General features: G+C 40.7%; 1 protein-coding gene across 3 annotated transcripts; it reads right to left on the minus strand.

Moving 5' to 3' along the window:
* Positions 1-353: 353 nt before the first annotated feature.
* LOC111250882 (ornithine decarboxylase-like) lies at positions 354-9,375 on the minus strand. Of its 3 annotated transcripts, none has more exons than XM_086989380.1 (10): positions 9,224-9,375; positions 7,884-8,041; positions 5,913-6,086; positions 4,457-4,635; positions 3,340-3,474; positions 2,881-3,046; positions 2,551-2,710; positions 2,125-2,265; positions 1,736-1,997; positions 354-1,542 (listed from the first exon to the last, which is right to left on the minus strand). In XM_086989380.1, exons 2-10 carry the CDS (start codon positions 7,989-7,991, stop codon positions 1,464-1,466), a joined length of 1,404 nt encoding a protein of 467 aa, XP_086845506.1. In that variant the 5' UTR covers positions 7,992-8,041; positions 9,224-9,375; the 3' UTR covers positions 354-1,463. The 3 variants fall into 3 exon arrangements, with proteins under 3 accessions (XP_086845506.1, XP_022662541.1, XP_086845507.1); XM_022806806.2 differs by lacking the exon at positions 9,224-9,375 and adding an exon at positions 8,956-9,215; XM_086989381.1 differs by lacking the exon at positions 7,884-8,041 and having other exon boundaries at positions 9,224-9,330.
* Between the last annotated feature and the right edge of the window lie 6,510 nt (positions 9,376-15,885).

The raw sequence follows: 15,885 nt of genomic DNA on the forward strand, positions 1-15,885 counted from the left end.
TTCAGATCAACTCGTTGATCCTTTATTGCACCAGCTGCGCAAGGCAAAACCTACATTCACATTTAAAAATTATAATAGTAATTACTCTTTCTGGCAAACCAAATATGGAATTCCGTAATAGAAACATACCGCATTATGTTTAAGGGCTCGCGTAGGCCAACAATTTAAAATCCGATTTATTCAACTGCACATTTTTGTCCTTTTAAGGCAACCCTGAATTAATAGTTCATATTTTGTAGAGTAAAATATCATATGTTTTCTGCGAGCTTTATTTTTTTCATACTTGTCCTTAACAAATCCTTCGAAATGCCTCCAGTAAATCGACTCTAAACAGTAAGAAATACACATAGTAATCGTTTCGTTTATAGTTTTTTGGAATATATTTGTTGAGTATTACAGGGTATATTATAGAGAGTTGTATATCACTAATATAGACTTTGTCTGTTTACGAGCTCCCATTTCATATGCATTTTTACACAAAATTTTCTTATCGATTTCATAGAAATTATTGACAGCTTAATCCGCCTATGGCAACGGTTCATCGGCGAAAATTTCGCACACTTCGTTCAGGTGCAGCCTGGTGATCTTATTGATCCTGTGAGTGTTTTCTCTCTGAGTCTTCAGGTATTCACAAGAACAGCAGCGACTATGACGATAACGTCTACGTTTTTCCGGTACTCAAACTCAACTACGACCTTTACAATTATCAAAACTGTGCTGAAGATCAAGAGTGTTATATTAAAGTTAGTTATTTCATAAAATTGTCATTGTTCTGCTGTACGAGCCAAACTGAACAGAGGTCACAGATAAAATAATGTATTAGAGTAGATTCAGTGAAAATACTTGCAAAGTAATCATCTTAAAATTGTGCCAAAGGCTGATTCCTTTGAAAGTATCGATATTAACCATCAGACTAAGTGTTCTGCCTTACACGCATAAGTAATTTCACGAGCCTACGAAGTTTTCTGGCAGATTACAGAAAATTAACTACCTTACACAAATTGTATTTATTGGATTTGCGGACGCTTTTCAAGTTTAATCATCCGTTATAATAGACTGATAACAGTGAGGTGGGAAAGAATGTAGAACTTCCTATTTCACTTATATTTCTAATCTCCTCGAACAAGGGTTAAAGTCCGGGGCAGATGTGTTCTCTCGATTCCAGAGATGTTATTAAGCACAAGGTTGAATAAACAGACATAAATGCATCGACTTTGTCCTTAGTTGACGCCAAACGGACGTACGTAGAACGAACGGAGACCCTATTATTATACTGACAAATATTATCAGCGAGAACACATATGAGACATAAGACAAGAAATGCTCATGTTTTACGAAGTAAATCCTAAGATCTTAAGATGGCCATTTTTAGACAGATTAATAAAAAAATGGTGCACGGGACTTCTCACGTCGTCTTGAAACGAGTAACTTCTCGGATCACGTTTATAAACCAGGCCTCCTACTCAGGCAGCATGATGGGCAGACTGGCCAAGATAATAAACCGGTGGAGTGCCAAAACCATTGAACCCACATTGGAACGCCCTGCAAAATGCCAGAGGTGAAACAAGATATATTAGCAGCTGCCGCATAGTGCTAATGGCAAGAATAATTCTGTGTGACCATATTTCCTTGAAATGCGTGGGAAAGAAATTGAAAAAAGAGATTGTGCTTCTTTAGCGATGAAAAGGTCAAACGCATACTGATTGTTGAATTTGCTTAAAAAACAGAAATACACCTCGAATACGTTCCCATATTGTCTATGAGGATCCACTGGTCACACTTGATGTCAATCGCATGGTCCCATTCTACGATCTGGTCGAAGGGGTTGCAGGTCGCTCCCCAAAGGACGGTTTTAGCATCAGGTTCAGGGTGCCCCACATTGGCGAGCTCTTCGTCCGTCTCTAAGCGATAATAGCGCAGATCAAGGAGAGGCAATGTAGCACGCGGGATTGCGTTGAAACGCGACTCGTTGAGGAAAACGTTACGGATGATAACAACTGCAAGTGGAGACAGTATTTGCCAAGCCCTGCTTTTAGGTGCAACTTGTTTAGTTGTCTTATTCGTAAGTGGTATTAGATTTGGTTCATATCTACAAATATCGACTAAACCAAAATGTACACCCACCGCGATGTTCGTCCTCAATAGTGTCCTCATCAACCACATCCTGCACATGCTTTTCAGAGTGTGATTCTGATAACCGGTTGAATGTTTTATAGACGGGCTGCATTCTTGCCATGCGTCCCTTTAGATCTGTTGACGTAGATGCTGCAACAATATCAGTAGTAGAAAACGGTCACTTGCGGTAAAACGTGCCGTGGATATTACCAGCCTAAATGTATCAAAATAAACTTCGAACCTATGCATCATTAGGCGACTTCTGCATCGCTCGACCTATACAGCTATCTAAGTTTTAGGCTCGATCCATTATACGATAGGGTGCATGTGCGCTGAATAGGGCTAAATAGGAATAAATATTGAAAGACTATCATTTAGATGGGAACGCCGTTTCACTAAGTGTTGAGACTCAACATTCATAGTTTTTATGCTCACCAGGATGCACTTCATCAATAACGCAATCCTTGACAGCAACTACTTTAGCGCAGAGAATCCACGCGGACGTAGAGAAGAATTGGCCAGGTTCTGCGATGATTTGAACCCCACAGCCGACCGGGAAGTTTCGCGCCAGTGAATTTTCAATTACAGCCGCCGCCTATATACAAACGTATATACATATACATACATACGTTTTTTTTGTATGCATTTAATACACTTCTATAATATAACATGGTTCAGGCATATTCGATTGTGCCTTTTTAAACATCTATGGCCCGACGTTCGCATTTTCGGTTCTTTCTTCATGAAGATACCGGTGCAACTTACTTGAAGAAACTGTTTCCTTTTTCGTACACCTCCCGGAAACGACCCGCCGATATTAAGGATGCGCATGTTGAAGCCCATGTTATTAGCTTCGTCGAATACCTGCTTAGAGCGTCGGATTGACTCGTCATAGATGAGCGGTGAATCGAATCCTAAGCCCACGTGGAAGCTTTTAAAATCGGAAAGAACGAAATATACGCAAACAATATACATTTATTTTATTTAATTCCACATGTTATTTACGACAAATAGCTAGAGTGAAATTAAAAATGCCCATTTCTTCCTCGACAAATTACCTTTACTAGAAAACTTACAATTTGATACGTTGAGCACGATATGATGTCTAATAGTAGATGTCTGACGGACCGTATGCTTCCAAACATACAATAGCTAACGTTTAGTTAGACGACCTGCACGGGGCCAAATATCGGTCCTCTATATAATTGAAACGTTACTACTTACTGGGTGCCAACAACGTTCAGCTCGAGTTCCTGACATTTTCGGAGGATCTTGCTCACGAGCTCGGGCCCGGCGCCAAATTTCCGATTGAACGTGATCTTGCTCGTATGCTCGCTGCCCTGTAGACGAATTAGCACACTGCGAAAAATCACTACCTGATCCATCGGCGCGAACATTTCAACATAGTCAACAGAGCACTAGCTGAATTACTAATTTCTGTGAAATCAGAAAGTTATCGAAAAAACGTAACGAGTACAGTTCACGTAATAGTCTAGCACTACTCCGTTTCTTTAGCTCTACTATACGTTGATAGTAAACAGAAAGTAGCAATGCTGGATAATATTAACTTGAAACTGCGGTGGCTGTATGTGTGACTATCAAAGATATAAGCTTAGTAAATAGTGAAAACCACTTATCGATTACCAATGATGACGAATACACTTAAGGTCGAATAGTCGTACATCAGAATATCTGTAAATTTGCCTCATCTGTACACGTCGAACAGGGATATATTCTTAAAACACCGCTTTTTTTTTGCAATTTTTAGTCGATATTATCAAATATCGCTGACACTGAGTCTTGTTGCGGGCGGTACCAAGTGTCACGAATTCGACACCGCTGCCAGGCTCGATATGTCTGTTTTTATACATTGACCTCGCTCGATAAGAGGAAGCAGGCCGATGAAAATTATAATTATCCAATCTAATTTGTCAGATAGAAAAATACCATAATTCGGTAGTGTCTATCTAGTCTATTTTATTAGTTTCAATTTTATTATCTAAGCAACTTCCTTCAGTCAATGTTTATTGCTAACACAAGGGTCAATGTTACCGATTATCGCCAAGATCTCTGATTGACAGCGGAGACATTGCGACACTCAAGATCTAGTATAGCGAAATCGGCCTGTACACACGTTTGTCTTGATGCCGGTGTATATTATTGGAAATCAACGAAAAGGCTCACATACGCACTGGGAGTGCACTAATTCTCTGGAATGATCATCAACGATGCGTGCATTTGCTTAATTTAATTACTAGCGACATTTACGTAATCTCTGTACCCTTTGTCAGTGTAAGACTGCTCCTAATTCTGAAAACAAATATCTAGGTGCACCACTCACAGGGCTTGCTCCTTATAGGGAAAGATTTTCTCTAGTTCCTCAACAGAATCCACGGTCATAAGATTCGCTCCAACCTCACAGCCGAACGCGATATCCTTCCTGCATTTGGCGGTATTCGAAACAACAATATCCGACCCCCGAGCTCCCGGAACGTTGTCCAGAACGAAACGAATCTCACGCTGTGGATAGTACAGCACAGGATTGATCGTAAAATTGCATTACCTATAAAAAAAAACCTAACTATACCGATATTCTTAACGCTAATTGAGTTTAATAGGAATTTATAGCTTGTATTTTGCCCAATGAGTTCGCATCGCGTCACAGGGAGTAAGGCAAGTTAGTGGTGTCAGTAAATCCACGAAATTGCCTGTACTCCGTGCAGTCGTAGTGCATATCAGCAACGTGTAACTGTATAGACGAATAACATAAAGACGCAATGAGATTATACTTTCCCATCGATCCCTATTAAAACATGTTTTATTGCTATGTTATAATAACTCGTCTTTATGAAAAAAGAGAAATTTTAATCTCATAGTTCAAAAAATAACGTATTATATATTCGTTGCTGTTTCACTGTTTGAAGTCGAAGACCGTTGCGTGGACAGTGTCACTCGAGCTTCTTGCAGGCGATCTGCAGTGAACCCAGGAAGAAAGGTAGCTTACGAATATTACAGTTCATCATTGAACTTCGTCGGCAAAGTCATTCAGTGGATGCACCGAAAGCCGTTTATGTGAAAAGTCCACGAAGAAAACTCTGAACCGTGGTCAACTTAACTTAGTTGGGCGGTAATCAAGAACCACGTCGTAGTGATTCTTATTTCGTTCTGCTCTCACACTACATTAGTAACTTATTCTTGCATTGGATCGTGAGTTGCATGAACAAGTTATCTTACATGGTAATCGCAGACGGCCACATCGAAGGCTGGATGCAGTTCAACTGCCGTTCACAACCATAGGCAAATGCTCAAATACAAACCCTTACTGTTTTTACGGGAGTCTCTAGTAGAGGCGTTATCCACCACAGCCTCATGAGTCCTGGGTCACCGACCAGAGAATACGACGGACAGAGTCGGCATTGAGTAGCGGAGACTAGTGAGTGGAGCTAAGCTACTACATGATTTCAGGACAACGAGGCGGCTGTCTGGTATTGACCATAGTTTATACCAGAATAGAACAATAGCACTTTTTTTGTTTTTTCTTTTTTTAAAATCTCGATAGCTCTTGAAATTGTTCAAATTTCAATAGAAAGCTGAAGCTGCCAGTCGAGGCTTCATCGACTTTCGTACCCCAGACTGCATTGCAACGAAAGAGATAGCACTAGGTCATCTCATATAAGCTAGTGATGCTTTCGAAGAATGTTAGAAGAAATAACGATCTTGAATGACCTAGTTTTGCCTATTGATTTAGATTATATCGGGTCAATGTTATTAAATAATATTCGATGGATAGTACTTACTTGGTTCGAACAGTCAAATTTGACGCCATTTTCGAACAGAACTCTGGTAAATAGAGGATCAGGATTGGATTTGACAGCGTAGAATGGAGTGACACGGGGCAGATTTTCTTTCCACAATCGACATTTATACTCCGCATCCCGAAGGTCACACATGAAGAAAGCTTCATCGAATCGCTGTGAAATTGCCATAAGATTCAATACGATTAGATAAAGTATTATGAACGACAATGCCAGCTAGGTTTGCTCTTTTAAGTACAGGACGAAGTGAGATGTCAGGGCACCTGGTTTAGTTTCCATGCAATTTTACTATTGATTTGTCTTTGTCGTTTTTCTGACCCCCCCCAGCGATCGACCATTCCGCATCTTATACGATACACCAAAGTACGTACGTCTTATATTAAGAGTTTTATTCGTTTAAAAGATATAGCAACGGATTGTTCAATACACTATCATCGGGTGATGCCAGCTTGAAACAGCGGCCGGACGTTAGATGTCTCTTCTCACAACAGCTCTGCGATGTGGTCGAATCATTACGGGTTTTACGACTTTCCGTCAAAAAAACCGAAAAACTAGAACAATCGTTTCCCACAGGAAGTCCTTTAAAGTGGCGTTATTGAGATCAACGAAGTGCATTGCGGAGTTTCCGTCTGTATATTGGCGTATTCGAGTACAAATGCTGGTTGCGAAATTCGCACATTAAAGACAGCTATATCCGAATAGTATATTCGTCTGCTCTTTTCATACAAATATCATAATAATCATTTGTTTATATTTTGATGTACAAATATGTGTACATCTATATAGAAGTGCACTGTGTTAATTGTCGGATTTTCAGAACACCATGATTATGGAAACACGTTTTGTGTAGACAATAGAGAGGTAATGGTAGAAAGGTACACTGAACGATACTGTACTAGTAATGTTGATATGATACGACGAATTCATCGGCGAGTACTATTATTTTATAATGCCTCACGGTTTTGGTATCTTATCTTCAAAATGTTTCGACTGTTCATAACAGACGAAAAAAAAAAACTAAAAGATCACTCTATCGCTTAGCCGAACCCATGCGGCAAATGCGCAAAAAATTCTGTCTAACTAGCTAGTTGAGGGCCACCATATGGGGCCAGATTTTTCTAATGATTATCTGTAAACTCGTTTAGTTTTAACGTATATATACATCTTTTTTTTTTTTTCGAGTATCGAAGGTCACAATGAGAACGTGCCTCGTGTGGCAAACAGAAAATCTTTCTTTTGGCAGGCGAGGAGCCGACAAACCGATTTTACGCACGCTGCACATGGCATATTGTATTTTTGAACGAATCACGAAAAAAAAGTTGAATTTCATTCATAAAGGTTATAAAATTATACCTTTACTAGTTGTGCTCTCTATGATACCGTACAAACGTTACACGTTGATGACTTCTGTGCTTCCTTTAAAAGTTACCTCTTACTGCTAGCACAGGTGTAACCCAGATGTAGGATGCCTGCTGAAGCTTGAATGAATACCATCTTAGTATCTCAATAAGCTCCGAAGCTATATTAAAATCAATAAGTTTTTAAACAAACAAGTTGGGTTAAATAATTCACATACGGTAATTCTCTTATATACAGGCTAAAATTTTCTGTTATCACTGGGGCCTGGATCCGAACACTAAAATATCAATATACCCTCAAAAAAGCTGACGTCTTGCTGTCCAAAACATACGACCAGTTTATCAGTAGCCGATAATTAGTATGGTTAGAGCTTTCTGTGAATCTGAAGCTTTTAAGAACGGGCTGATACAAGCATTGGTAAATCATAGTTTTGTTCGATACGCACTCTAATGCACTGCCTTGGAGTGATCTTTTTGCCACCGTTTGCCGGTCGGACTAACTGCAAGCCTGGGCCTGTCCCATGATGTGCTAGTAGAGCTCATAACATGAGAAAAACATCGCTAGCTGAAAGTGTTGCACAGTAAAAGAACGTACACCCTGTCGTCGTATGATGTCGGAGGCTAGTTTGCGGCAGTCCGGAAGTGTCGACATTTCCCAGGGGTCAACATTGACCAGTTCTATGGCTTTACGAGTAGTAGGCATTTCGGCGTCTTACTATTGTATTCTTGCGGCTACCAATATTTCAGCTTAATCTAGAAACGTATGGACAACAAGAAATTAAACGGTGTTGCAGGAATAACATGTTGTTGCTATTATTACTGTTATTATTATCCGATAAAACCAGGTAACAAATGCGCTTCCTAAAACAACACAAATCTAGATTACATAAACTAGACATACTTGAAAAGGCCCGCTCACATGCGGGGAGATGAAGAATTTCTAAATTGCATATCGACACTGTATAATTTTTATCCTGTATCTTCCCTGAAACACCCTATCTCCAGCACTTAATCCGACAGCACAAGTCGACAGGATATACAGATTTTTATAAACGGCCTTGTTGTGTACAATACACATGCTTGAAAAACGTTCTAAACACTACCATATTCAATATGTCTAATGAAAAAAAGGTTTTATAAAAACATCTCCTACTATCCAAATCGAGCGAATATAAATCTAGAGAAACATATGTAGTTGCACTTAAATCCCTCGACATTAAAAACTACTTTGTTAAAACAATTACAATTGCGCCCTTTATATTGTATTTTTTTGAAGTTTGTGTACTACACTAAATTGAAATTTCGAACCTATTCGAAGTTAATGTTAAACATAAAAACACGAATAGTATCAATCTGTAATAAAATAACACTGGTCGATAAGTCCAAATGTATGTTTCGAGCTCTACAACCTGCACTGCTATTCAGAACACTACGTCTAATTTAGATGCTGTAATATCACCCAATCTCCTCATTGTTCTCAACAGAACTATTACATAAAAGATTTTCTGAGATTCACACTTGCTGGACACACAGAAACACACATATTGTTTACGTTGCACTACATTTAATTTGCACCAAATTCTGTTAGATATCCTTTAGATGGTAGATTTCAAAGGTTTTCGCGCTAAAAATTATGTTCCGTTGTGAAAATAGGAAGTTTCGCCTACAGACAACTAGGAAGAAGTAGACACACTTGGGGCATTCCGCAAAAACAGTAACCCTGGGACGACCGACTCATTTTACCACCGAAGATACCTCCTGGTGATCATCGTCCGTTCCCAAACAGCTAACGCAGAACAGGGGGTCAGGGTAGAATGGGGTAATAATGATACAACTGAACATATTACTCTAGTGCGCCTGGCTATTAGCACTATATCTGGTTCATTCCGTCACTAGCCATGCACGATTCCTCGTATCGATCAACATAGGACGCACCTTTAGCAGTGAGTCGTAAATTTAGACAGCTCCCCGGAGCCAAAAGGCAAGGCTTTTATGAAACCTCTACTTGGCATCGGTGCGAGCGCAATTGTGCGAGTGGGAGGGTGTAAAGGAGACGCTCGGGGAGAGTGCGGAACTCGCCGCCTATCGCTGCCGCCTCCGCCGTCCGACGAACACATATATAATCATCATCAGCATTAGCTGCAGCAGCATGATCATCAAAATCACTATCACCATCATGACTGGTTACTTTGTCGTCGTTCACCATCATCGTTCGTTCTAGTTAATTTTTTCTTGGCCTTTGTTGTTGTTGTTGTTCTGAATTATTGTGGTTCTTGTTACCCAACTGTATTGACCATGTTGCTGCTGCCTTTTCCGATCCGAATAAAGAAAAAGGATCTGGTGACTGCCTTCTTAATATCGACGAACCAATTGAAAGTCTACGTGTCCTGATAGAATCAATGTGCCGGTTCGTCGTTCTGGTTGGCCAGCGCCTGACGGTACCACCTCTTATCTTCCGGGCAGTACTAACTCCCGCTTTCCCCACGCTCCGGCTCTAATGGACCAAGGCGGCACCGACGACGAACCGTACAGCGTTCACCGATGCTACAGGCGCGATACGCTTACCAACTGGGCGGCAAGGCTTTTGGAGGAGGAAACCGATGTGCGCGACGTGAAATCGAGCAGCGTATGCGAAGGCGCAAGCAGTAGATCTTACTCTCTGTCATCCGCCTCCCGACGCGACCACCAACGCTGAGATAGGCGCTAAAATGGTGCTGATCATGACGTAGAGGTTCGCCATAGAGGAATGATCAATCGAAGCGGCTGCTTGGGTCTGATCTATGATGATATCGCAAATTGGCCGAGCCACAGGTGAAAACCGTCCGATGGAGTCTTTCAAGGCTTTGGGGTGCGATTGGCTGACAGTTTATGCGATGTTGTTCTGTGAATACCGTTCTGACAACAAAATAGATTCAATGGAGCGCCCGTGTTGACCGGCTCTATAGGAGATAAGAACCTAAGGGGCTTGGCGCTGCTAAGCTTTCGTTGTCACTTGTTTAAGGAAATCTAGCGTAATTCGACGTGTGGTACTTCTTTTAGATATGATTTAAGCCGCCGCGAATCCTGCTCTTTGCCGCAGCCGTTAACTAATATCTCCGTGAATGTGTCTAGTTGCTCATTTATCTGGAGATCAGTTAAGCACAGCTGTGCCGACAGGCAAGTCTTTATCAGCGGTTGTCAATCATTGGGAAATAGTAGATGAGACGAGCATCTGCAACGTTATGACGGCCTTAGGGTTTTTATGCAGAAATCGCTTCCGTTCCTACATATAAAGCGATACACGAAAGGACTGCCGAAAAATTTCATGTAACGCGGAAACACTCGCGTTTTTAGCTTCAGAGTAGGCCAAAAGAATGGTATGCTATTAGAGTCCGATGTAAAAGCACATCAAGCTGTATTGATTGGTGCTACCTGGATAGGCAAACTGGCTAGAAAGTTCTAAGGTAGGTTATTCCCTGCTAACGGTTATACCTTTGCAATCGGTTACTTCAAGAAGCATTATGTCGAAGATTCTGTGCCTTACCGAACATTTGAGTAAGACCTTCAAAAATATGTCCTGCACAAATTCAGCCAAAAATCGAACGTCGCCCCTTTGTTATTAAGTATTTTCACTGTCCTGGAATGCCCTACGACACCAAGCTTCGGAATCTCTTCAGGCACTTCTATGGAAGCCGTGAGATCCGCTCTCGACCTCATAGAGACGCAGTCTTCGTATGTGCTCTTCCGGCATTTTTGACCTATCAATAAGATTCTTCCTTTTACGAAAGACTCCCTTCTCCTTGTTACCAGATCTCAAACGATCTGATATCTCAAATTATTGTCACCAACCCATCGTGGGAATGCGTTCTCGTGAAAAAATTTTCTGCGCATATGTCCTTGTTTGAAAGTGTGGCCTAAAGAAAACTAAGTGATTATACGTTTCTATCTCGTACCATTACCTTCCATCATCATATTGTATTCAAATTTCATTGCATAGTTATCTTAATCGGCTTGCCTGTGACTTGGATCATTCCTACTTGTTTGTAGCAGAACAATAACAACACAGCCCGTTTAGTAGTCCCGAAATGCAGGCTAGATTAATATGAGTTAAGAATATTATTATACTTTTGTACTATAGAAGATTTCCTGCCTATTACCTAGTTGGTTGGCTAAGTTTAAAGGGGCATAACTGGCTGCTTATAATTTTTCGTTTATGAAACGCACCCTCGTCATCTACGTGGAGATTGTTTCTGTCGCCATATAGATAAACCGAAATTAAAACTAATCATCGATTAAGCGATCAGACCAACGAACAGCCAGAAGTCTAAGCCCTGTCCCTGGCAGGATGCCCTGGCGGTGCTCCCTGTTCGTCATTACAGGACAATCGAACAGGTGATGCAGCATGCATTTGGGCTTACTGAATCGCGTACTAAATTGAATTCGAGTAAGCGTAGAACGGTCGGAAGGATTTAGCGACGCCGCTGTAGCATCACGAACTACAAAACTACGATGATCCATACAAATGGGTTCTTTCTCTTTTGATAAGAACATCTTTAAAGCAGTGAACCGTGTCCAATATGCAGTTCTCGCCAGACAAAGACGGCAGCTGAAGAAGGAAATACGTTTATACTTTTTGCTAACCGATCATTTTCACGGACTAATTTTGTTGGTACCAAGATATGTGAAGGAAATTTGGCAATGGCGTGAATTGCAGTAAACTGCATTTTTTTTTTGTTACGAATACGATATTTTCACATTCGATGAGGTATTTGAGGTACAGAAAGGGTAAAACACCTTGACACTGAGGCGAAGTGTTACTGAATCGGTACTTAAAACCTCGACCTTTCACAAAGCAGGGTGAAATATCGCATGACACATAGGTATACAGTTTACGAAAATGTTGAAGATCTTTACCAATGCCATGGTAATACAATAATAATAATAACTACTGTGTTTAGGCTGCCGGAAGCGTTACATTTTCGTTTCAACATGTATTAAGAACGCATGCTAGCCTAAATCTAAATAGCGCGTCTGCCAGCGTGCCGCCTATGCAATTGAATTACTATGATTTCTTGTAAATCACTAAGACGAAACACCAATAAGGTTATCCTTATCTGTCGTATCTACGCTTATATACGTTCATTGTATTTGTGCATATATGTATCTGTTTATGGTTATAAATGGATTAAATCATTGATCGATGTGCTGGGTTCACCGTTCACTTTATTGGCGATTCAAAATAGACTAAAAGTGGATACTGGCGGAAGATTGTGGCCGGAATTTCGAATTATCTGCCGTGGAGAAGAAAGGGGTAGCCCTCAGACACTTTGGACTACCCCTGCGCCGTAAATAAGTCCTCAAAGCAGTTCTTTCGATCAAAATATTAGGGCGACAATTGTTACGAATTACGTACAATAAAATATATTGAATAAAGGCTGTTTATAATCATTGCGCCTAACTCGTAGTCAATTTCATCAACAAACTTCAATATGATTTTATAATCAGTGTGGTCAAGTGTATACTACCAGACAGTTATGTCTCCCTGATAGCTTAGAAAGTATCACATTGGCAAGATAATCTAAGGACACGTTGTGTCCTGTACTCGAAGCCTGCTATAGGCACACTTCATTTCGTACTAGATTAATTCCGTCTGATGGAATACCTAACGGCGATACCGGGCGTAAAACTTGACAAAGTAGAAATCAAATCCACTGCCTGCAAAATTATGACCGAAACCTGGCTCTCCTTGAAATCAGGGAATAGTATGAAAGTATAGAGAGCGGGCGTTAACCAGCATTGTATAGACTTGTTTATTTCATCAAGTTGTTTTGATTACTTTCGATATTTATAGAAAACCAGGTATTATGCGAGATAGATTGTCCCAGGGGGGAACTATCCCGTCTATCTGGACATACTGTTGCTTTTGCTCGATTGAGATGTCACTGACGTCTTAGAGTAATTAACGGTACAGCCACATGCTTATTATTTAACGGTACCCTTCTCTAAACGCAACGCTTTTTTTGTTTCTACCAAATCGAAACATGAAAACGTTTTTCTTTAACTTTTTGAACTCTCGTCTGAACAAACCAATCGGAATTAGATCCCGCAAGTTTATTGATACCTACACTGGAAACGTTAAATGTAGAGGCGACGTCACAGTTCCGAGCATCGACGACGTTTGGCCAAGGAATCCGAAATCATTCTACATGCTATTGTTGTTGTATTTTGAAGAACTTCTTTAGTTGTTTTATACAAGCACATTGGTACACAATATCGGTACACTTGAGAAACTAGGATCTATTTAAGCTAGTAAATACCAACTCACATGGCCGGGGTGTTGGGCAAAGGCAATTGTCTACTTTTTCCAGTTCTTACTGGTCAATGTGAACACTGAACCTCTCGGACGGCGACAGTATTTGCAGAGCTTCTGCCAAAAGATTTTGCCTCGGTACAGGATATCTTGTAGAGTCTCGGCGAGACATAAACGCTGATCACAATACATTTGGAGAATTTTAGCTGTTAAATGATCACATAAGGAGGATGTCTCAAGCTGCTGCAAAAGAATAGGTCATCATATCTGATAGTCACTTAGGTGAACCTCATTGCTAGCGTGGCTGCGATTACATAGTATTATGTGAGATCTGCACGTTAATGTCTAGTTATATCAATCCTTGGCCAACACAACGACAGAGTCCTCGCGTCGAAAGGCTGGCGAAGACAGTGGCGAGTACGGCATGAGACGCCTACCGTTACTTTTACCTCACACATAGACTGTGCTGAACAATTCATGCTGAGAAACGCAAGGTGAAGCAAACGCAGGCCTAAAGCGAACTATGACCTCGACTTTTTCCTTTCGACTCACCTCTTGCACTTACTTATAAGCAAGAGCTTACCCTTGTTCGTATACTATCCTGTTATAAATATCCTGACCATAACGGATTTCCTGTTTTGACCATGATCGGATTCGGAATCATGTTCGCCATAGAATATCGAGGCATTGGCCGCAAATGAGAATATCATTTGACAAATTGAAAGCTCAACGGCGTGAAAGGGACTAATTAAAGGTAAATAATTGTATTGTCCTTAGATGGCACTGTTGAGTCATTTTGGATTCACGTAGCTATTTACGCAACAGTTTGTTTACCTGCAACTGAATCTACTACTCGTCCCGCATAAAATCAATATTCGAAAATAGATAACGAAGGCAAACAATAACAGCATTCGCTCAGATCGCCGCAGCCGCAAACCCGCTGAATATTGTCATTTGATTATTACTTCGCGCACGCTTTTATACATACGCAGCTTCTTTTAAATACAGAAACCCGACCCATTGGTGACTGGGGTGCTGGCACACGGTGCGCAGGAACATTGACTTTCTAATCGATTTCGTCATCGTTTTTTTTTTTGCAATCCGCAAACGGTTCGAACCATGCGCGTAAACACAGCACTATTATCGTTTTGTATACTTGTTTCTCCGCTATAGCTGTTTTTATTAGTTTGCCTATTTTTTTTTTTTTTTAGCGCAGACCAACATGTTCATCTGCTATTGCGACTGGCGCACCGCAAGGTGAACCGTTCAAATCTTTCTTTCAAATCATCATTTGGTCATTTAGACGAGCTCGATAATGCTGTTTCCACGTATTTCTTTCCGTCTTTCCTTTCATGTTGACATCGTTATCTCATGCTGGCCGGCTTATCGAAAACGCAAAGGGTCCAACAGTTGGGCCACCAACAGTGATGAATAGGACGCTGGTCTTTTTCATTCCGCAAACGGTAGAGGCGATGACCAGCCCCTCCTCTATCGGGATTCCTGCACTGTTTATAAGATAGTTAGCTGGACGATTTACAGCAGGACGTCACAGGATGTAATTGCATTTAATCTGCGTTGATGATGTCATGAAACGGAGTGAGTAAGCAGATCATAACATACATAGTTGAATGGCTAAGATTTTGATAAGGGTCGCGTGGAACCGTAGAGCATTTGCTACGGCCGCTCATTCTGAATTGAGTTCCGCATCATATCATGTAATGCGAGTGTATAGATTATGTTTCTCTAGTCCTGTTTGGCTGACGTCGTTTTAACCCCTAGTTCGTTTTGAAATTGTAAATATCTGCATCGTCTACCTATTTGGAAAATCGTACTAGGTCGTTTCAAAGTCACGCCCGTGAAGACTTGGCTTCGTGCTAAGAGTCAGTTTGCGGAAGCAGCGATTAGTTGCAGTAGCAGACGTAAGACGTACCGAAAACGAAAAATGTTTCAGGATCACGCTTATTCATATAATTAAAGTGCTTGAAACAGAGCCGGCAGACATAAATAGATTAACCGTTCGTGCAGCTTAACTAAAGTTGTCGTAAATTAAGTAAAAAAAAAAAAAAAAAAAAAAAAGGTCGAAACATTTCGGTACCGGCCATGAAGACGTATGAGATTTTCTTTTATCATAGACGTTGAACAGGCGTAATTAGTTCTCCAGGCACGTCTCAACTACTCATCTACCAGTCGATTTATTGATGAACGAGTGACTGAACTAACCAGCTGCTATAATCCGACCTTGAAAGTGATCTGAATTGTCGTAAACAATGAGCCATTGCTAATGCCTTGACACCCCGGACAACAAGAA

The sequence above is a fragment of the Varroa destructor genome, unplaced genomic scaffold (genome assembly GCF_002443255.2).
Source record: "Varroa destructor unplaced genomic scaffold, Vdes_3.0 BEIS01000005.1, whole genome shotgun sequence".
NCBI classification, from domain to species: domain Eukaryota; kingdom Metazoa; phylum Arthropoda; class Arachnida; order Mesostigmata; family Varroidae; genus Varroa; species Varroa destructor.

Coding starts and splice junctions, on each gene's coding strand:
- LOC111250882 (XM_086989380.1), bottom strand. CDS start 7,991: ATGCCTACTACTCGTAAAGCCATAGAACTGGTCAATGTTGACCCCTGG. Junction 3,475..4,456: donor CCCTATAAGGAGCAAGCCCT/GTGAGTGGTGCA, acceptor GATTTTTCGCAG/TGTGCTAATTCGTCTACAGG. Junction 2,266..2,550: donor TATTGATGAAGTGCATCCTG/GTGAGCATAAAA, acceptor ATATTGTTGCAG/CATCTACGTCAACAGATCTA.